The following is a 22964-nucleotide window of genomic DNA, read 5'->3' on the forward strand; positions in this document are numbered from 1 at the left end:
CCATGGCTGCATATTGTGTAGATCAAAATTCTTAAGTCTTTCAAAGTCTTAAGTCTATTTGTCCTCATAGCACTGTTGTTCTTGTAATATACTGTAGTTCTGTTTCTGTTCCCATCATTCCACATCAATTGAAATAAGTCTTCCCAGGTTTCTCTGACACTACTTATTCAATCATTTCTTATGGCACAAGGGTATCTCATTCCACATTACTATACCATAATTTGTTCAGCCATTTCATCCCTTAGTATATAGTTCTTCTGATACTACAAAAAGAACTGTTAAAATATTTTTGTGCACATCAGTCCTTTTCTTCTTTCTTTGATCTCTATGGTGTGTAGGTCTGGTATCACTAGTGGTATCACTGGGTCAAAGGTTATTCAGAGTTTCATCCAAACTGTAATTATTCCTTAGATAAAATGAGGTATTACTAGGGATTAGCAATTCAAGAAATTTAGGCAGTTGGTTACTTTTGCATAACAATTATTTCTTAGAAGAGCTGTTTCTACCCCACAACCTATCTTCCATCTGTCTCTTAGTTAGGGCCCCCACTGCCTCTTTCTTGGTCTTATGCAACAGCCATCTAATAGGGCTTCCTGACTCAAGTCTCTCCCCACTCCAATTCATCTTTAACGAAACAGGCAAACATTGCCCTCTTGCCCCAATAAATTCTAGTAGCTTCCTGTTTCTTATGGGACCAAATATAAGTTCCCTTGTTTGGCACTGATAAGGGCCCCCCCCCACCCCCATCCCTTTCCACTTTCCTTATAATTTACTCCTTTCCACCCATTCCACTGAGTAGCCATACTGTCCCACTTGATGCTCCTTGCAGAGATGACACCATCTCTAGTCTATGTGCCTTTGGAAAGATTATTCTCTATGGCTGGAATGATGTTCCTCCTCACCTCATCTCTTAGAATCTCTGGCTTCCTCCAGGCCTCAGTTCAAATTCCGCCTTCCACAGGAAGCCTTTCCCCAGCTCTCCTCATACAAGGGCCTGCCCCTCTAAAGCTATCTTCCACCTACTTTGTATAGACTTTTTAATGTTGTTTCTCCCTGTAGAATGTAAACTCCTTGAGTACAGGGTTTAATCCTTTATTTTTTATCTGTATCTGTATCTCCAGAACTAATCATAATTTGGCTTAGTAAGTGTTGACAGAAATCATTTTGATCTGTATTTTGATTCTGGTTCTATCACTAAAAAATATGTGCCCTTTGGCAAGTCACAATGGCCTCAGTTTCTTAATCTGCAAAATGAAATGATTGGAGCAAATGAGCTCTATGGTCTATTCCAGGCCTAACATTCAAGAAAGTGATTTCTTTGTACAAAATTAATTTCTCTTAGAGATATAAGAAATTGGACACAGACAACCCGATTTTCTAAGTTAAATAGTTATACTTATTATATTGTTACTTATTGATAAATAAAATTCACAGAGATTAAACATGTAGTATTAAATGTTGATTTATAAAGTTTAAACTTTCAGTCTTAAAACTAGTTTTCACTCCCATAAATTTAGGGTTAAATTCACCTTGTATATCTTAATTGGGTCACAGTGTTTTATGACCTAAGGTTCTGAATATTAAATGGCAGTTAGTAGCAAATATATATGCAATAGCTTGGCTCTTGGGAATTGACCAGTAAGGAAATAACTACTTCATTTATTAACCCCAAAACAACTTTACATCTTTTTCAAAATGAGATGTTTTCTGCTTTCATATAAAACAAGATAAACACTAAGCAAAGAGCAAATTAATGGGAATAATTTCTACCTTGTGATAACTTTACCAAAAATTAGAACCACAGATATTCGTGCTTGTTGTCCTCTAACACAGATAGTCAAGATCCACTCTACCTAGTTGAAATTTGGATCTCCTTGTATAGCTGACATAAAAGAGGTTTAAACTAATCTAGCAGAGAAGAATAAAAGTTATGCAAAGGAAGGAGTATTTAGTTGACAAACAGGACTGCTCAGAAAAGAACAGAAAAGAAATGTATGTGACTTTATTGAAGTCATTTAAGGATATTACAATGGTGTAAAAAAGGTAACTGTTCATTTCCTCTTTCATTCCCAATCTCCTTTCCCTGGCTTACCTAGCATACGTGAGTCAACCTGCCTGACCATTCCCAACCTCAACTGGAAAGAGGAAATGAACTTCAGAAGAAAAATGAACCTAGTGGTAGGGAAAACATTCACACACATCACTAAAGAAACAGTTTTGAAAGGAAATTTATACCAGTGGTTAATAACTATGCCTAAGGAGAATAGCACCTCATAAATCTAGAGAAACATACTGCATTTCCAAGGCAGGTCCCCTAAAAAACATCTACCAGGAAGAAGGGAAAACAGAACAAAAGCTACTGTGGCAATTAATTTTATAATGACACATTTTTACCTTCATTAATTCCATAAATATTTACTGAATACCTAATACGTGCAAAGTACTTTGCTATTAAGAATAAAAGATTAATAAAATAAGAATTCTGCCCTCTAGTAACTTCCAGTCTAGTTAGAGAAACAAGTATAAATAGGAAGATACTTGACAATGAAAGTGAATATTAATAAAGGCCTATATGAATGGCAGAGAAGATAAAAACTGTCAGATTCTGTAAATGCACCCAAAGCCACCATGCCTCACCACTTCATGAATGGATCGATTGAAGCCATCATCTTCTGTCAGGATCAACAAAATAATAAGAGCCATGTACACATGGTGTGAATTCCTTTCTTCAACATGATATAGAATCTCAAGAATTGGTACAACCTGTGCGGGAGAAAAACATTCACATTATTATTTCAACGCATACACCTACACGTATAAGCCTTTCTTTACTTTCTCTTTTAACATCACAAAATTATTTTTCCTTGGAGAAAAGCCACAAAAACCAACCAAAATACCTTTGAATATAGAACCATTTTCAATCTGTCTATAAATTGGTTATTATTTTCCTTTGTGCTCAGATATAATTTATAGACTATCTCCATTCAAGCATGTCCGAAGAGTTTCAATATACACTATGCACACAGAGAAACTGCCTTTAGATTCTTTGCTTGTACAACTTGGTGCTATTTGCAACTGTGCCTCTTAGGATCATGGATTTGGTTCAAGCTAAGGAGAGTTATCCTACTCTTGCTGGCAGTAAGCCAGGGCTGGTTTGCCTGCCAACATCATATCCTAGAAGTCTATGGCTATGTCAACAAGCAGTATTGCAGCATGTACTTTAAGTGTTTCACACACACACCTCTTCCGGCCCCTCCCCACAAAGCTGGGGCAGCTAGGTGGCACAGCAGATACAGTGATGGTCCTAGAGTTAGGAAGACTCATCTCCCCAGGTTGAAATTTGGCCTCAGACATTTACTAGCTGTACGACTCTGGACAAGTCACTTAACCCTGTGTGCCTCAGTTTCCTCATCTATAAAATGAGGTAGAGAAGGACATGGCAAACCATTCCAGTATGCTTGCCAAGAAAACCCCAAATGGGGTCATGAAGAATGGCACACAACTGAACAACAACAGCTTCCTATACTCATCCCACCTCAGTTCAATTCACAATTTCGTTAGATTCACTCTTTGCACATTCTATCCATGGGAGAATTTTGTTAAAAATATCAACTCTATCTTGATAGGCTGGTGGCTAAAGTTTAGAATCTCAGTAATGGCATAAAATTTGGCTTCTATGTATGACTGGTGAAACTGATTAAAACAGTATATATCAACTGTGGTAACCAGTATAGATTAGATTACTTAGCTATACTGATGACTGGATGGGCATCATGCTGTAAACTTTCTGGTATGTCTAGGCTTTGACAGAAATAACATCAGCCTCAAACTGTCTACCCCTTTCCTAAAGGCAGGCTGACCTATTTAATTCTACTTTCTTTTTCAGTCATTTACAGTACTGCTGGATAAACTTACTCTACCAAAGAGCTATCAAAGTCTAAGAAATTGTCTTCTTATGGCAGAATTTTAGATTCTACTACAAGAGATTCTAGTTCACTCAATTATAACAGCTCTCAACCTTTTATATAATTACCAAGCAACCAAAATCAAATGCCAAGGCATAGAGTTTGTGTGTGTTTGGTTTTTGGCTTAGAGAATACAGAAAAAGCATAAATTTCATATAAAGTTTTCAATAGTACTAAAAATCTCAGCTTCTATTTTTCGAAAACATAACTGAATATGGAAGATGAAAGCCAGGACAGTCTTCTGAAACAATGCCAAGAGCTCAAAACGATCACATGTTTGACTTTTTAAAAAATTACCAGAAATGTTCCACTGAATTCACTCAGTTCTGAGAGGGCTTGTTTTGGCTGAATGTATAGAAGACCATTTTCACACATTTTCAAATAAAAGTTATGGTTTTATTAACACCACAGAAGTGACAGGTCCACAACATCCACATTTTGGGAAGCATTTTATAACAAAATATTGTCTGACAAATGCAGATATTCAGGGATACAAAAGAACAGAAGACTCTTTGGTGATTCTATTAGAAATGCAAATTATTTCCCACATCTGGTCACTGTGGTTTTGAAAATACTTAAAGTGTCTTTACTCTAAGGATTGGGGGCCTGGAAAAAGAACATTAGTCCCAACCAATGGAAATGCCACAAAGTACACCTCCATTTTGCACCAACCACAAGTCCAAGACCCTATTTTTCTGGCTCAGAATCAATGAGAACTCACTAAGTCAGGATTTCTACTCCCACAGACAGAAGGTGTGCAATGAATTTCTTACTGAAGTAGTACAGTTAAGTAACAGTCACAGGTCATTGGGGTTTTCAAGTTTCACTCTTACTGTTCTATCCACTTTCTGTATTATCTTGGGCAAAGCATTAAGCTTCTTTTTGGTTCAATTTCTACATCTCTAAAATGGCAATGATATCCTGGTCTAAAGCACAAAGGTTACTAGTTAGTGGAATGAGGAATTATCCTTTTCCACTCTACCCCACTGCAGAGTTTCTATTTGTTCATTCTTACAATTTCTGAAGTTGACTGATTTAGACAAAATTTGCAAAAAGATATGCATAAAATATGACTTGCAGCTTACCTTACCACTCATACAAGAAAATGAACAAGTTCTAATATGATTATCTTCTGTAATAAAGGAATAGTGATGAAATTTGACACACTGTTAGGGAATAAAGATATACCTTAAAATTAATTTGTAACTCGGTTTGTCAATAGCAGACAAAAGAAAATTTTCAAGTATTTTCAAGTATATTTCAATAATGGTACTGAGAGAAATCTACAACCAAAAAAACTACTAGAAATATATATGCATCATATTAATTTAAAAAATTTCAAAAGTATTTTGTATATAGATGGTCATTTAGGAACTAAGAATTTTTCCTAAAAATTTTAGTCTGTTAAACACCTTTGCCAAAAGTAAAAAATGTAACTGACATGAATCATTTGGTTTATACAGCCACCTCCACCTATAAACAACTAAATGAACATGTTAAATTATAACATGCAGAAAAGCACAGTCATACTCTAAATGAAAGAATTTTATAAGTTAAGCTTCTCGTTCAATTCTGAATGAACTTCAGAGTGCACAATCTCCTAACACAGGCCAAATCCCATGTTTAGCCATATAAACAGGCTGCTGCCTGCACAACGGGTGCATGTGAGTTTTTTGTGGCACGCCTATTGCGTGAGTCTTTAAAAATGTCGCCCTAGGGGTTTTTTCTTTTACAAGTTCTAGCTGAAGCTCCCTATAAAGTGTGAACCTTACTGCATCAGCCCAGAACTGCTCGATTTACATCCAACTAAAACAATCTTATTTGAAGCTGCTTTATGCTGAACATCCTCAGAGCCCAAGTCATTTCCTAATCCCCAAACTGCCATGAACTACAAGAGAAGGCAAACTCTTTATACTACTTAAAGCAGTTTAGAAATGTTTCATTTGCTTCTTGGTTTGAAAATGAAGCCAGGCAGTGAGAAATTTCCATAAACCCACTGAGTGGACTGAATTATTAAAGCAAGAAGTGTTGGAAAACTTTTTTCCAATTTTGTAGAATTTTTAATAAGTAAGCACCAAACTTACTATTAGTTTCATGAAGAGATCAAATTCTCAGTAACATGGCATCATAATCAATACTCTTGGCAATTCTTACTATAGTTACTGTACTACTTCACTTAAGAGGCCTGTATTATGTCAGTATATCCTAAGGGAGAAAACATCCAAACTTTGATGAGACACTGGTAGCTTGGGTTCTAGACTCTCAGGGATGCCAACGGCTCTATCTGAAATGTAGACCAAGAGATCTTGTTACCTCAACAGCCCAGTCTACAAAAGGAAATCTTTTCAATTAATTTATACCTATAAAATGTTGAGAGCTCACAGGTGAAAAACATACCTAACAGCACACTCCTTCAGAATGCCTACATGTACCTGCAGATTTGGGAGAATCTGGATTTCCGAACCATGGTTTAAAAACACAGGGGTGACAAATACCATGTGGGAAAGGAGGTCAACTGTCAAGGGCTGTTCAAGCCATGTAGAGAAGGATGAGGGAGCTCAGATGACATCTGGAACACTGGATTCCATTCCGGGCACTACAGTTTTAAAAGGACATTGATAAGCTTAAAAGTTTCCAGAGGAATGTGGCTGGATGAGTGACAAGATTGTGCCATGAGTATCAGCTGAAGGAAAATCAATGTATTGGAGGAGAGAATAATGGGGGGGGGGGCACGGACATGACAGCTGTCTGCAAATATGTGGAAGGCTGTCATGCAGAAGAAGAGTAAGAATTTATTCTGCTTGATCCCTGAGTGAAGAACTAGAAACAAGGAGCAAAAGATGAAGTGAGGCAGAGCTAGTCCTGATGTAAGGGAAAGCCTCCTAACAGCTGAGGCTGCATAAGTGAAGGAATGGGCTGCTCCCTCATGGGACATCTTGATGCAAAGGCTAGACAACCACTTGCTGAGTAGGCCAAAGAGAGGATTCGTGGTCAGGTACAAATTGGCTAGATGGTCTCTGAGGTCTCTAGGAAGTGCTATGATCTTGTGAATCTTCACACTAGGAATGTGTGTTCTTCAAAGCTGACTGTAAGTTGATTTCTGAACATATTAAAGACACTTACTAGTTTATTTAATGTGAGAGAAAGTGTGGGATAGTGGATAAAGAGTTAGTTCAAATATTGCTTCTGCCACAGACCATCTATGGGAGCCCGGACAAGTCACTTAAATACCTCAGTGTCCCAGGCCATTCTTTAAGACTGTACAGCAGAGAAAAGTTGCCAGTCTGTTTATTAGCAAGAGTTTCTTCACTGGGAGGTTCAATGCCAAAGAAATGGCAGCTCAGGACACATTAAATGTACTGTTATTTAAAGGAAATCTACTATAAATTCTTTTAAAAACAAATTGCTGCCTAACTTATCATTTTGAGGAAATTTGCATTTTCACATAGCAGATTTGCCAAAATCAGGGTAGATCTGTACTTTTAACCAGAGTCCTTTTCAAATGGATGTTCTGAAAAAGCAGAGTGACAAGAAAGCTTATTATATGAGTGAAAGAGCATTCTGTCATCAAAAACCACTGATCACAGAAACTTCATTAGCAAGGACAGAATGAAAAGAAAACTAAAATAGAACAGGTGATACAACACTATCTTTATATGCACCTTCATATAGATTATAAGATACAGGTTAGCATAAGGAGAGCCATGTAAAAGAAATCCAATTTTTTCATTTTATATATATGCCTAGTCTGAAATATAAATCAAATATGTAACCTTTCCCAGCTTAACCAAGTGACTTTTGGCAAAGATGAATTAAAACATGAATCAGCCTTGAAGCAAAGGATTCTCTCAGGTATCCAACGCAGTTCCATAATACTAAAAAGCCATCCTATTGCTTCCTATAAACATCCAAGGACCCAAACCCTTAAGTGGGAGAAAGGCGGAGACCAACTCCAAATTATGTCTCTATCACCCATACACATGAATACTAGTCTGCTTTATTAAAATAAGATAAAAATCACTTAATCACAAGCCAATAAATAATAGTAGTCTGCATGTCCCATAATAATTGATTGATTCCATAAAGCAAGTTTCCTGGTGGTAATTTTTAAATATCACAAATATATATGCACATATATTTATGACATGCATATGGATAATTTAAACTCACTTATATGTGAATTAAACAGTTGGTCTTGTTAGGTTAAATACCATGGTTAAATTTGATAACTGTACTCTATGTACAACTGGGCTCTATCAAGTTTACATCCTTTTGATTAAACAAAAATAGTTATCAAGTGTAGTCACTCAGATAATAAGACTACAAATGAAGGAATGATTATCTCTAATTCAAAAAACACAAAGATATTAGATTTATTCTTGTAAATATCATATCTTCCCCACTAAATTGCAAGTTCTATGATGATAAGTACCATGCGTTTATATATGCCCTAACATTTCCCACTCAGCTCCACACATAGCAGGGGGTTCAACAATATCTGTGAAGGTGAATTGATTTTAAGTTGATTCCAGGGTGACCAGAGAGTTTAAATTCAAGTTGAGGGTCACAGTGATCCCAAGGTAATCAGGACCTGCAAAGATAGAGCCAAACCCCTGGACCGGATGGAACATTCAATCAGCTTTTCGCAGATTACAAAGGGCTGAATCCAGGATATATATGATATAGAGTGACCCTAAGGTAACTCTAAATGACAGCTAAAATTCTGGCCCAATTCAGATCCAGAAATCTCAGGACTTAGATCCAAGTCTCCTGAAGTAGGCAACTGTGTGAGAGTGTTTCAGGTTAGGCAGTGTCACTGGGCAAGAGCTCATGCTCAAATTGAAGAATACAGTATTCAATTCAGATGGCAGGGGGAAATCTAAATAGGAATACTATAATTAGCCAATTTGAATCTGACAGACATGGCATCAATAAAAGGTCTTTGTTCACAGAGTTTTCCCAAAAGAAGAAAAATTCTATTTCCCAGACATTAGCTAACTGAGGCTCATAACATGGTGGGGGTGGGGGTGGGGAAGCAGGGAGAAAATAACGACAAATCCCCATTTCACAGATGCTCATCTGAGGCTATTTGTGGGGACTGAGAAGGTTCATACCTGTGATTTCGTAAATGTAAGAAACTTCTGGTTCAGAAATTCCCTTCCCAAAACCAATTCAGATCAACACCTGTTTTGCATCTTATTGCCAGTATATTAGAGAGTTGCCTAGAACACTGAGAAGTTAAGTGACATTCACAGGGATATATGGTGTATGAGTCACCGGCCAGCCTTGGAACCCAGGTCAGCTCTCTGTGCCTCCTACCTCACTGCTTCTCATTGTATTTGGATAAATCAAAGGGATCAGTATATCTGGAGTGCATGAATAAATCTCATTCTGGGAAAACCACCTTTGGGAACAAGTTACCTCCCTGACAAATTTTTTTTTTACATATCTTAAGTATTCTAGGATATAGAGATTAAAACAGGTGTACAGGTGTTAAATTATTTGTTCAAGATGCCCTATTTTCACCCTGGTGCAGTAACCTACCACTGGATCAACAGGCATTTACTAAATCAATGTGACTGTTTTCTTCAGGAACTTATGGAGGTCTCTAATGCCATGGCCATGCAACTCTGACCCTCTAAAATTTATAATATCTGAGGAGATCATATCAAGAGAGGCTTGTGAAGCTATACAAACAAATTCTGGAGATTGTTATGATTATTTTTGGTTGATCAGTTCCACTTAGTAATCAATTGAAAAAAAAATGATACACTGTGGTTTTAAACTAAAGTATGATGTAAAAAAATCAGTGAGAGCAGACGACTTTAATGTAAAACAAGTATAATTCACTTATTTCTAATAGAGACAGGCTTGAGACAGGCTATATTGTGGTATAGGTACTTACATACACTTTCATTTAAAAGAGAGTTAGGCTATGCTCCAGTTTAAAACATACTGAAATAATTAAAAATTTTCAACTAAAAAAAAGTTATGAGTACATGAAGGCTAAGGCCAAAAAAAAATCATTCTTAAAAGCAAGGAAATCAAATATAAAGGCTGCCAATTATGATTCCCAGGCAAAGAAGGGATAAGAAAAAGAGGGTGGAATTATGCAGTTTGTGATGTAGTAAATAAACTAGGTGAGATTTCTGAGGTTGGGGGAAAGCATTCACAAAAAAGTATAAACAAGGTACCCCCCAAAACACAAGTAAAGAAGAAGCACCCAATTCTCTGCATTAGGAATTATAAAGCACACAAGGACCTAAAACTCCATTTTATGGGTTTTCCTTTTCTATAGTGTTCTAGTTTGTTTATTCCTCAAGGATTTCAAGTGGAACATTTCTTGGTGGAGGTGCTGAAGAAAATAAATTATAATCTAGTGTGAGAATCATACTGTTTTGAAATACAGTATATATAAAAAAATACATATAAAAATATAAAATGTATAAAAATATAAATAATATACAATAATAATATAAAATAATAAACAATATATAAATATAAAAATACATATAAAAATAGTGGGTCTCTCATATCAAGTTCCAGGTGATAATTGGTTTTCAAACAATGACAATTCCTCATAAGAACCCTAAAATGATGTCAAATAACTTTCCTTTCTATCAGTATGTGCAATGTGATTTTAACTCCAAGCCATAAACTATGCCTATTGGGAATCATAAACCAGATGTCTCAGAGGCACCTCAAATTCAACAAATTCACCCAAAACTCACTCCTGTTTCAAACTTTTCAATTTCTATCAAGGGCACCAAGATCCTTTCAGTCACCCAGGTTTACAACTTTAGCATCATCTTCAGCTCCACACTCATCCATACCCCATGTATCCAAAGTCAGTTGCCAAATCTTAATGTTTCTACCTTATCTCAGATATGTCCCCTCCTCACTATTCATACTGAGGTCATCTTTGTTGAAATCATCATCACCTCTTACTAGGATTACTGTAGTAGCCTCCTAATTAGTATTTTCACTTCATCTCTTCCCAATTCAATGCATCAGCCACACAGATTCCAAAGAGATTTTCCCAAAGTACAGACCTGCCTATATCACTTTCCAACCCAATAAAATCCAACGGCTCACAGTTGCCTTTAGGGGCAATTAAAAACCTTTTGACTTTTAAAGCCCTTCACAAAAATTACGTCGGGGTGTGTGTGTGTGTGTGTGTGTGTGTGTGTGTGCGCGCGTGTATGTGCATCACATATATATGTGTGTGTGTGTGTATGTGTATATATATGTATATATATATGTGTGTGTGTGTGTATATATGTATATATGGAGAGAGAGAGAGATAGACATATAGGCAGAGAGAGGAACAGAGAGAGGATAAGGAGGAAGGGGAGAGGAAAAGGAAGAATATATACCTGCTGTCTTCCTTAAAAGAATGTAAACTCCCTGAAGGAAAACACTGGTGAGCCTCCTTTTAGATTCAGCTCAAAGAGCATCTTCTTTAGGAGTCCTTTTCCAGTCCCCACATCTGCTAGTACCTTCCCCTCTAAGGCTACCTTCCATCTCTTCTGTATTTATCTTGTATGTAATGATTTATATGTATTGGTTCCCCCATTAGAATATATGTTCCTCAAAGCCAAGGGCTGTTCTTGCTTTTTCTTTTTATTGCTAGTGCCTGATACATGGCAGGTGCTTAATAAGTATTTGTTGATATATTGAACAGACTTTGATTGACTTGCCCACCTAAAATTCTAGCTTTCTAAAAATGTAAAACTAGCAAGTAGAGGTTCAGTCAAGGTCACTAATTTCTCAGTATAGTAGACCAGAAAAAATTATTCTTTGAATTCTTAGCATGATAAACAATTTATTTTCTTCATCAGTAAATAAGGGTAAGCTAACTATTGTGTCCCTTAGAATGTGAATTGAAATGTCAAAGAAGGATGATTGATTTGGGTCTGCACATCCAAGGACAAGGTCATATTGTGATCCACATAGTTTTTTCAGTCCCCACGGTAAAATGTACCATATTTTGTTATTATAGCTCACAAATTAGAATAAGATACTTTAGTCACCCTAATGATTACAAGATCCAAATATATTTTTTCCTTGTTAATTCAAAACCATAACCAGACAATTGAGGAATGTAGGTCTCTAATGCAATTGGGAAGAAGAGCTAAAAATCATTATCAATTGCTATTATTGGCAGTACATGGCATTATATAATAAAATCATATTTTTCCCATGGTCATTAAAAACAATTTGGATTTTAAGCATTTTGTAACTCAAGTATCTGAAAGTAATTGCATAGGTAAAGGATGAAACAAAAAGACAGGTGTCAGAATGAGAGAAAACTGCCCAAAACTCTTATTTAAATTTAAAAATACTTAAACAGAATGCCAGGCCTGGGGTCAGGAAGACCTGAGTTCAAATACAGCCTCAAAAACTTACTAGCTATATGACCCTGGATAATTCACTTAACCTCTGTTTGCCTCAGCTCCTTCATCTGTAAAATGGAGATGATAATAGTACCTATCTCCCAGGGTTGTTGTGAGGATCAAATTATAAAGTGTTTAGCACAGTGTCTGGCACATGGTAAGTGGTGTAATATATAACAAATGGTGACAGAGATAAAAAGAACTGAGTGAGGAAGCTTTAGCCAGTGGAAACAACACTACATGAATATGGATCCCAGATCTACTTAGCATCTTGGTGACTGATATAGTAACTTGGAGCAATGGCAGAGCCAAAGTTAAACATATAGGATGTATGAGTGAGAATAATTAAGTGCCAAGTGACTATATGGTATTTGTGTACACACATATATACTTTTAATAGGATACAACAATGGGAGCCAAGATGGCGGAGTATTAAGAAATACACCGAGCTCCCTCTCAACTCCTCCCCCCACCAAAAAACAAAACAAAAATCTCCTCTAAAAAGATTTTTAAAATGCACCAGAGCAAATCTTGATCATGAAATCCATGAAATAATCACGAGTCACTTTTCAAAGGCACGGCCACATGGGGAAACAGAGAGATCTTCAGCCCCTGGGAATGGTGTCTAACTAGGAGCAAGCTGTGAGGAAGATTCTAGCTCAGGGAGAGGTGATACACCACAGTAAAAGGAAGTTACTGATTCAGCATGAAGGGAACTAAACTTATATGGGGTTCAGGAACAGATGTCAATGGGCAGCTCTGTTGTTCATTACCAAGTTCTGGCCACTGATACAAGGAGGACTGAAGATGGGACCAGCACTTACGGCTGGCTATTGAGGATGAACATAAGTAACTGGCCCTAGGTTGTATACTGAGCAAGGAGCAAGATCTGAAGCAAGCAGCAGTTGAATGGCTCAAGATTTGCATCCAAGCAGGATCCCAGTTCCAGCCTCTAGCTCAGTCTAAAAGCTGCAGGAGAATATAGGTTGACATTTCAGAATAAAGGGTGTCCTACAGTTCTGCTATTCTGAACCAGCAGGGTTTTCTAGCTGACTATTGGTGGTTGAGTCCAAAAGCAGTCTACTGAAACTCCAATGGGGAAAACCCACCCATAGACATGTTGCTCAGATCTAAACACAGGTCAGGAACTAGCAGAACACAGATTAGACTTTGCTGAGGATCAGACCACTCTGAGAACATGGAAACCTTCTGCAGGAACCCAGCCTGAGCTATCTCAGAAATCTTCAAATAACACAATACTAATACTCCAAGAAAGGAGCAACAGAACCAATCCAGGCACTCCCTCAGAAGTGTGCAAAGTATGGCCTTAACATAAAGTCTGAATTCAATAAATAGAGGAAAGAATGAGGAAACAAAAAAAATCATAATTCCACCACAAAAAGCTATTATGATGACAAAGACATACAAAACACAAAGCCAACAGAAAAGGATAACCCCAAAACAACTACAAGCAAAGCCTCAAAGAAAAACACATTTTGGGCACAAGTTCAACAAAAAAAATTACTGGAAGAGATGAAGTAAAATATTTTAAGAAGAACTCAAAATGATTTAATAAATAAAATGAATATATTATAGGAAACAAATGAGAGGGCAAGGGGAAAAATTGGAAAAGAAATGAGAGTTAGAAGAAAGACTGAAAACAGCTTGCACAAAAGCTGCAAAACCTAACTCAAGTAACAGACTCTGAAAATTAGAATGGATCGAACATAGGTTATTGACTCCATGACAAAAAAAATATTAAAACAAAGTCAAAAGACTGAAAAAATAGAAAAAAGTATAAGGAATCTCAAGCAAAAACAACAACAAAACCTGACCTGGCAAATAAAGGAGAAAAAATTTAAGAATCACTGAACTACCTGAAAGTCACAACCAAAGATAAAGCCTACACATGAGATTTCAAGAAATCATAAAAGAAAACTATCCAGATCTCTTAGGGCAAGGTGGAAACAGAAAGAATCCACCAGTCACTTACTGGAAAGAAATAACAAAACAAAAACTCCCACGAACATTATAGTCAAAAGCCAGAGCTTCTAGGTCAAAGAAAAAAAAATACTGCAAGCAGTCAAAAAAAAAAAAAAGAATTCAATTACTGAGGAGCCATTGTAAGAAACACACATGATTTAGCAGCCATGACAACAAAGGAGCATAGACCTTGGAATACTATAGTCCAGAAAGCAAAAGATACAGGCTTATAGCCAAGAATTACTTCCTCAGAAAACTAAGTACATATTATCCTACGGGGGAAACATGGACCTTTCATGAAATAGAAGACTTCCAAGCTTCCTGATGGAATGACTAGCACTGCATAGAAATGCTGAAGTTCACATAAAAAGAGTTAAGAGAAATATAAAATGTAAACATAAGTGAATAATGACTAAGTACTGAATAAGTATAAGCTCTCTACATTCTGGATATGGGGAGATGATACATGTGTCCCCTCTGATACATGTGTCCCATTGTCTTCAGGAGTCAGAGAGAAAGTCTAATTTAACAAGGCCCAGGAGTGGTTCTATTACTATTTGATGATTTTAAAAGAATAATAGAGAAGGAAAAAGAAATATAATATTATAGGAACAGAGAGGAAGATTAGGGAAAATTATCTCACATAATTTAGGTAGACAAGTAGAAGTCTATACAAACAAGAAGGAAAGGATAGCAGGAGCAGATGACATTTGAACTTCCCTCTATACTGACTGGACAAATGAGGGAAGACTACGCATATACACACACACATACATACAAAAATATAAATATAGAAATATATTTCATTCAACAGAGAAACAGGGAAAAGAGAAGGGAGATGGGGAAATTAGAGGGACAGTGGATTCAGGGAGATATTAGTCCTAAGTTAAACTAATTCTAACTAAGGATGTACAAAAGTATTTATAGAACCTTTTGAAGTGGCAAAGAATTGAAAGCTGAGGGAGTGCTCATCAGCTGGGGAATAGACGAACAAGTTATGTGATGAAATATGTGACAGAATACAATTGTGTTGTAAAAAAAATGGTGAATTGAATAGTTTCAGAGAAACCTGGGAACTCTTATATGTATTGATGCAGAGTGAAGTAAACAGAATCAGAAGAACCATTTTATACAATGACAATAATAACAAAAAGAGAAACTACTCTGAAAGACATAGGAACTCTGATGAGCATAAAGACCAACCATGATTCCAGGGGACAAATAATGAAATATGCTACCACCTCTTTTTTTAAATTTATTTTTATTTTTAGTTTACAACACTCAGTTCCACAAGTTTTTGGGTTCCAAATATTCCCTCCCTCCCACTCCTTCCCCCAACCCCCCAAGACGGCACGTAATCCAATGTAAGTTCTACATATACCTTTACCTTGAACTTATTTACATAATAGTCCAGTTGTAATGCAGAATTATAAACAGTGGAATGAATCATGAGAAAGGAAAAACAAAACCAAAAAAAAAAAAAAGACAGAATAAAAAAGAGAGCAAAAAGTTTGCCTCAATCTGCATTCAGACTCCATAATTCTTCCTCTGGATGGACATAGCTTTTTCCATCATGAGTCTTTTGGAGCTGTCTTTGAACCTTGAACTGATGAGAGGAGTCAAGCCTATCAAAGCTGGTCCTTACAGATACCATGTGTCTGTAATCATGTATAATGATCTCCTGGTTCTGCTCCCCTCACTCAGCATCAGTTCATATAAGTCATTCCAAGTTATAATGAAGTCAATTTGCTCCTCATTTCTTATAGCACAGTAGTATTCATATACCACAATTTGTTTAGCCATTCCCCAATTTATGGGCAACCCCTTGATTTCCAATTCTTTGCAACCACAAAAAGAGCTGCTATAAATATTTTTGTATGGATGGGTTCCTTTCCCACTTGTATTATCTCTTTGGGATACAGTCCTAGAAGTGGTATTGCTGGGTCAAAGGGTATGAACATTTTTACAGTCCTTCGGGCATAGTTCCAAATTGCTCTCCAGAATGGCTGGATCAGTTCACAACTCCACCAGCAATGTAATAATGTTCCAATTTTCCCACATCCTCTCCAGCATTTATCGTTTTCCTGTTTTGTCATGTTAACCAATCTGACAGGAGAGATGTGGTACCTAAGAGGTGTTTTGATTTGCATTTCTCTAATCAATAGTGATTTAGAGCATTTTTTCATATGCCTATAGATAGCTTTAATTTCTTCCTCTAAAAGCTGCCTGTTCATATCCTTTGACCATTTCTCAATTGGGGAATGACTTCTATTCCTATAAATTTGGCTCAGTTCCCTGTATATTTTAGAGATGAGGCCTTTATCAGAGACACTAGTTATAAAGATTTTCTCCCAATTTTCTGTTTCCCTCCTTATCTTGGTTGCATTGACTTTGTTTATGCAAAACCTTTTCAATTTAACATAATCAAAATTATCCATTTTGCATTTTGTAATGCTCTCTGTCTCTTACTGGGTCATGACTTCTTCCCTTTCCCGTAAATCTAAGAGGTAAACACTACTCCTTGCTCTCCCAAAGTACTTATAGTATCAGCCTTTATTCCCAACTCATGAACCCATTTTGATTTTATTTTGGTATACAGTGTAAAATATTGGTCTATGCCCAGTTTCTGCCATACCATTTCCCAATTTTCCCAGCAGTTTTTGTGAAATAGTGATTTCTTAGACCAGAAGCTATATTCTTTGGGTTTATCAAAGAGTACATTGCTATAGTCACTGACTACTGCATCTTGTGTACCTAACCTATTCCACTGATCCACCACTCTGTTTCTTAGTCAGTGCCACTACCCACCTCTTGATAAAGACTCAGACTGCAGAGTGAAACACATTGTTTTTATGGATATGGTGAATGTGGAAACATGTTTTGCTTGATTATACATGTTTGTAACTAGGGTTTTATTTTTCTTTCTCAATTTTTTTGAGGAGGGTAGGAGAGAAAGCAGATTTTTGCTGATTAAAATAATTTAACTGATTTTTAAAAGTGCACAAAATTATCGTGGACTACCACTCAATTTGGTTGCCATTTATCAAAAGAATTTTATGAAAGATAAATGGTCTTAAGTGGCACAATAACAAAAATATAATTGTTTTTATGGTTTAAAAACAAATTTATGTATGATTTGTAAAATGATATTTTGGAGCCAAAGTTTACTTCTGTGTAAACATCTCTGAAATTATAAAACAAGGAATGGGAAAAGGAAGGGAAGAAGCATCTATTAAGTATTTACTATGTGCCATGCACTGCATTAAGCCCTTTAAAAATATTATCTCTTTTGATCATGAGGAAACTATGGTGGACAATTAAGTGACTTGTGAACACACAGTTAGTAAGTATCTGGCTGAACTCAAATCATTCTGATTCCAAACCTAGCATCCTACACTGTGTTCTATCCTACCTAATGGAAGTACAAATAAAAACTATGAGTTGGCTACACAATTTTCAGGGTGAAATAACTAGCACATAATTAATAAGGACCAAAATGAAACTGAGTAGTCATATTGGTTTTGTTCTTATTCCAATAGATGCCAATTTATAGATATGAGATGGCCTTAGATCACTAAAGGTAAAATAATGCAATTCTTTGGAAATCACACAGAGATTAATATATCAAATTAATGCCAAACAATAGTGTGAACTAAGACACAGAGGACTGTTTACAAGCTAATGGAAGCTTGAAGAACAGAAAATTATTATTTTAAATAAGCAATTATTTTAAATAAAATATCAATCATTACCTTCAGAGTAATAAAGAAAGAAGAATGAAATAAATGCCAACAAAATATTGAACATATCAGTCAGGGATTTTCTTTCTATTGGAGGTGGGGAAAGGGAAACCCTAGTTTTTCTTTTCCTCCTATTTCTAAACTTCCTCTACCCTAAGCTGGGGGAGGGGAACCTCATGTGACAACTATGCATAGTCAAACAAAACAAAATCTCACACTGGCCATATTTGAACATACACATCTAATTCTGCATCTTGAGTCCATCTTCAAGAGACAGGTCTTATGTTTTATCATCAGTTCTCTGGGAGCACAGTTGGTGATTGCACTGATCAGTTTTCTTGGTCTTTCAAAGGTGTTTATCTTTACAATGTTGTTATTATACAAGTCATTCTCTTGGTTCTATTCAATTCACTCTTCATCAGCTCAAGCAAGTCTTCCCAGGTGTCTCTAAAGTTCCCTTTTTGCCTTTTCTTACCACACAACAATGTTCTGATATATTTATATACCATAATTTATTTACTCATTCCTCATCTTATGGGTATGCCCTCAGTTTCCAATTCTATTCTATTACAAAAAGAGCTACTACAAATATTTTATTACATATGGGTCTTTTTCTTCCTTGGAGTATAGGTCTACCAGTAGTAGCCAAAGGGTAGGAATAGTTTAATGACTTTGAGGTATAGTTCCAAAATGGTTTCCAGAATGGCTGGACCATTTCACAGCCTTACCAAGACATTAATCTGCCTATTTTCCCACAATTCCTCCAACAATCATCATTGTTCTTTTTGTCACTTTTGCCAGCCTGGTAAGAATGAGGCAGAATTTCAGAACTTTTTTAATGTGTTTATTAGTATTTATTAGTTATTTTGATCATTTTCCCCTAAAGTTGTTAATGGCTTTGAAAACTGTTCATTCCTATCTTTTGGCCATTTATCTTTTGGGGAAAGGCTCTTGTTCTTATATGTTTGAGACTGGGTCATTCTTTTCTACATTTTTTCATTTTTCTTCTCTTAAGATTCTTGATTTTTTTCCCAAGGTGAATATTATTATTATCATTATTATTTTTATACAGCTATAAAGCATATGGGTTATATTCCTGGAAGCCTAGAGGAAACCAGAGGGAAACCAGATCAAAATGTAATTAGGAAGTATTTAGCAAAATAAATAATAACACAATAAAACATAGATAATAGGCAGATATCCAATTCTATTTGAGTTTGGCACCACTGCTATAAAGTAATCCTTTAGTAGTTTGATTGTTATGGCACTGAATATGTAAATTAATTCAGGCCCTATTGTTATTTTTATTACATTTTATTATTTATTTCCCTGACTTAGTTCTACCCTTATTTCTGAAGAGTGTTTTACAGTTATATTGATACTGTTCTTGGAGAAAGGCTCCAAAATATTTTGTATGTTCCCAGTTATTTTGAATGGAATTTCTCTTTCTACTTCTCCAAAAATCCAAAAATAATCTAAAGATCAGAAATCTGGACCTTATTGATAATATAAAGAAATACTGATGGTTTTTGTGAATTTCTTTTATGCCCTGCAATGCTGCTCAAGTTATTGTTTCAATTATGTTTTAGTTATCTCTTTTGAATGCTCTATATCAGTGGTGTCAAATTCAAATAGATACTCCCTGGAGCTGCACATTGACTTAGAAAACTAGAAATTGTCAATATAGTGTTTTTTTAAAATTTATTTTGTTAAATATTTCCCAATTACTTTTTAATCCAGTTCCCCACTCAGGGTCATATTGCATATTTGGCCTAAACCATTGGTCTATATGGATTATCATACCATCTACTAAACATAAAAATTTTGTTTTTTCTTATGCTTATTTTTTCAATTTCCTCTTCTTGCTATATTGCTAAAGCTAGATTTTTTTAGACTTACTTTATTAAATAATGGTGACAAAGAGCACTGTCGCTTTACCCCTGATCTCAATGGAAAGCCTTCCAGAGTCTACCTCTATTATATAAATGTTATCATATTGAGAAAACGTCTATTTATTCTAATGCTTTCTAGTGTTTTTAACAGAGATGGATGTTGGATTTCACCAAAATCTTTTCCAATATCTATTCACATAATTGTGTGATTTTTCTTATTAATGCAGTCTATTATGTGTACAGGTTTCTTTCTACTGGAACAACCCAACTTGTGTTTTCAGATCACATTCACTTTTCAATATATTTGTTTCCCCTCTCCAACCCAGAGGGCCAACCCTAGAACAGAGAATTAAACAAAAAGAGAAAACAGAAGGAAAAAAGCAGAAGAGAAAAACTAATTAATAAATTAATCACCTCCAATAATATATGCTAGGTTCCATCTCTACCAAGAAGAGAAAGGCATATATTTTGTTCTACTCAGGACCAAGCTTGGTCATTAGAACATAATACAATATTTAGATTTGACCTGTTCAATTTACCTTGATGTAACCATGGTATATATTGTCTTCCTGGTTGTGACCTTTGTTCTAATATTGTAGTGAAATTCCATTATATTCATATGAAGCATTGTTTGTCTAACTAATCAGCAGGCATCGATATGCTTGAAGTTTTTTCTACTGCTAAAAGTGATGATATACTTTTTGTGGCAGCAAAAAACTGGAAACAAAGTAGATTTGGAGAATATTTAAACAAATTGTGGTAAATGAATGGAATGGAATATTATTATACTGTAAGAAATGATTAATATGATGAATACAGAGAGGCTTGAGTAATCAGGAAAACAATATATTAAATAACCACAACAATATATATGAAAAGAATAACCATCACAAAACAGTTTAAAATGAATGTTGCAAAATTATAAAGGACAAGCTTGGCCCCAAAGAAGAGACAGCTACAAGAAGACACTTGCCCCTACACTCTTGTAAAGTTCGAGGATTTGGGAAGGGTTTTCTCCAATGTGCTAATAGTGTATATAGCATTAGATTTTTTAAAAATATATTTATTTGTTTGGATTTAAATTTTCTCTCTTTTTTTCTTTTAAAAGAAGTCTTTATTATATGGAATGGTTCTTTGGAATAGGGAAGAGGGAGAGATACAAGGGGAAATCTAAGGGATAGAAAAATAAAATATGTCAATAAAAATTCATTTAAAAAAACTATAAAAGCATGAGATGAAAAGGAAACAAAAACTATTTTAAATAAAAAGTAGTACAAGTATTCTGGGGCATGTTGGAATTTTTTTTTTCTGTCCTTTATCTCCTTGGGACATATGGCTAGCAGCAGACACTCTGGGTCAAAGGAAAAGGATATTTTATATATTATTCTTTTTTAGCATAATTCCAAATTGCTTTCTAGAATGGCAGGACTAACCACAGCTACACCAAGTGTATGAACGTGCCCATTTTTCCAAAACTCCTCCAATACCGAGTATTTCAATTTTTCGTCATTGTTACCAATTTCCTGGGTGCAAAATGATACCTCATAGATATTCTGAGTTGAGTTTTTTTTTGATTACTAATAATGTGGAGCAATTGTCATGTGGTTGATAATAGTTTTCAATTCTTTTGAGAAATGTTGGTTTATGTACTTTGACAACTTATCCATTAGAGAATGACTCTTGGATCTTCCATGTTTGTATTAGCTCCTTATTAATTTTTAAGCCACCTCACCAAAGATACAGGATACAAAGATTTTCCCCCAATCTATTGCTTTCTTTCCTATCCTATCTATGTCTATCTTATTAATATAAGTTTGAAATATTTCAGTAGAAAAAAGTTCATCTATATCATATCATGGAACATACTTGATGCCAAGTATAACACATTTGTGACCATATAGTCTCTTACCATACCTGAGAGTCAACAAAAAGGAAAAGCACCTGTTTACCATTATGAAATATCTTTGTTATAGTTAAGCTATGTTCAATAATAATGCTTGAAAATAATGATAAACCTCTTATTGAAAAATAAAAATTCAAAATAATATAAAAATGTAAAGGTGAAACATGCAGTAAGATACTTACAAGATTTTCCATATCTGTGCGAGCCAACATGTATGTCCTCACATTACTATTTTGATGCAATAACATATACAAAAGAAGTGTTGCTTGATCAGACTTCTGCTGCTCACACAGGGCTGTATACAAACTATTAAAGTTTATCTGGAAAGCATGTGGATTTGAAGAAGGAAAAGCAGTGCTGTCTGAAACACAAGAAAAAAACAAAAATTGTATAAAGTAACAATGCAGCAACTTTCTCTAGAATATTTATAATAACGTTTAAGTATATTTTGATCTAAGAAAAAAATCTGTTACACTGGCATATAGTGAGACTTTGTTCATTCTATAGAGATCAGCTCAAACCTATATGCTGTGGAAAAAAAAATCAATTTGGCAATCCTCTCAGAGCAACAATGGAGAGTTCTGGATTTGGGAATCAGAAGACCTGGAATCAGATCAAGATTATGCCATTTACTAGATATGTGACTCTGGTCATATTTCTTCACTTTACCCATTTCAACTTTCACATTTCTTAGCTATACAATTATAGGAAACACTCCTCAAGAATGCATTTCCTTTTTGTAAGGTAAGTGCTTTATAAGTGACAAGGCTTCTTTAAAATGTGAGCTAATTATCCTAACTCAACTGTCAAATTATATTTTGAAATTATCTTAAAAAGTCACCATCAGAACCAAACATAAACATAAAAAATAAAGAATATAAAGGTTTTCATGCAGCCAGTGACTCTGAGGGTTAGTTAATCTAAAAAGTATTTATCCTTGAAATATAGGAAGGAATATATGGGAAAGAAAACCTGATTTTTAAAATGCTTACAATCACCTTTCTGGTTATCATTATTCTCTTTAAGCCATTTATGAAGATAATGGCTAGAATATTAAGCTTTTTAAAAACAGTATAGCTAGCATT

General features: G+C 35.3%; 1 protein-coding gene across 2 annotated transcripts in view; it reads right to left on the reverse strand.

Annotated features, from left to right (window-relative positions):
- DYM (dymeclin) overlaps window positions 1–22964 on the reverse strand; it is a 622593-nt gene that overhangs the window by 342540 nt on the left and 257089 nt on the right. For both annotated transcript variants that reach the window (XM_036759110.1, XM_036759118.1), the window contains exons 10-11: window positions 22062–22240; window positions 2638–2763 (exon numbers count right to left, since the gene is read on the reverse strand). In XM_036759110.1, the coding sequence (XP_036615005.1) occupies window positions 2638–2763; window positions 22062–22240 (305 nt within the window). The remainder of the gene's footprint in view (window positions 1–2637; window positions 2764–22061; window positions 22241–22964) is intronic.

Source organism: Trichosurus vulpecula, chromosome 1 (assembly GCF_011100635.1).
Source record: "Trichosurus vulpecula isolate mTriVul1 chromosome 1, mTriVul1.pri, whole genome shotgun sequence".
Classification (NCBI taxonomy): domain Eukaryota; kingdom Metazoa; phylum Chordata; class Mammalia; order Diprotodontia; family Phalangeridae; genus Trichosurus; species Trichosurus vulpecula.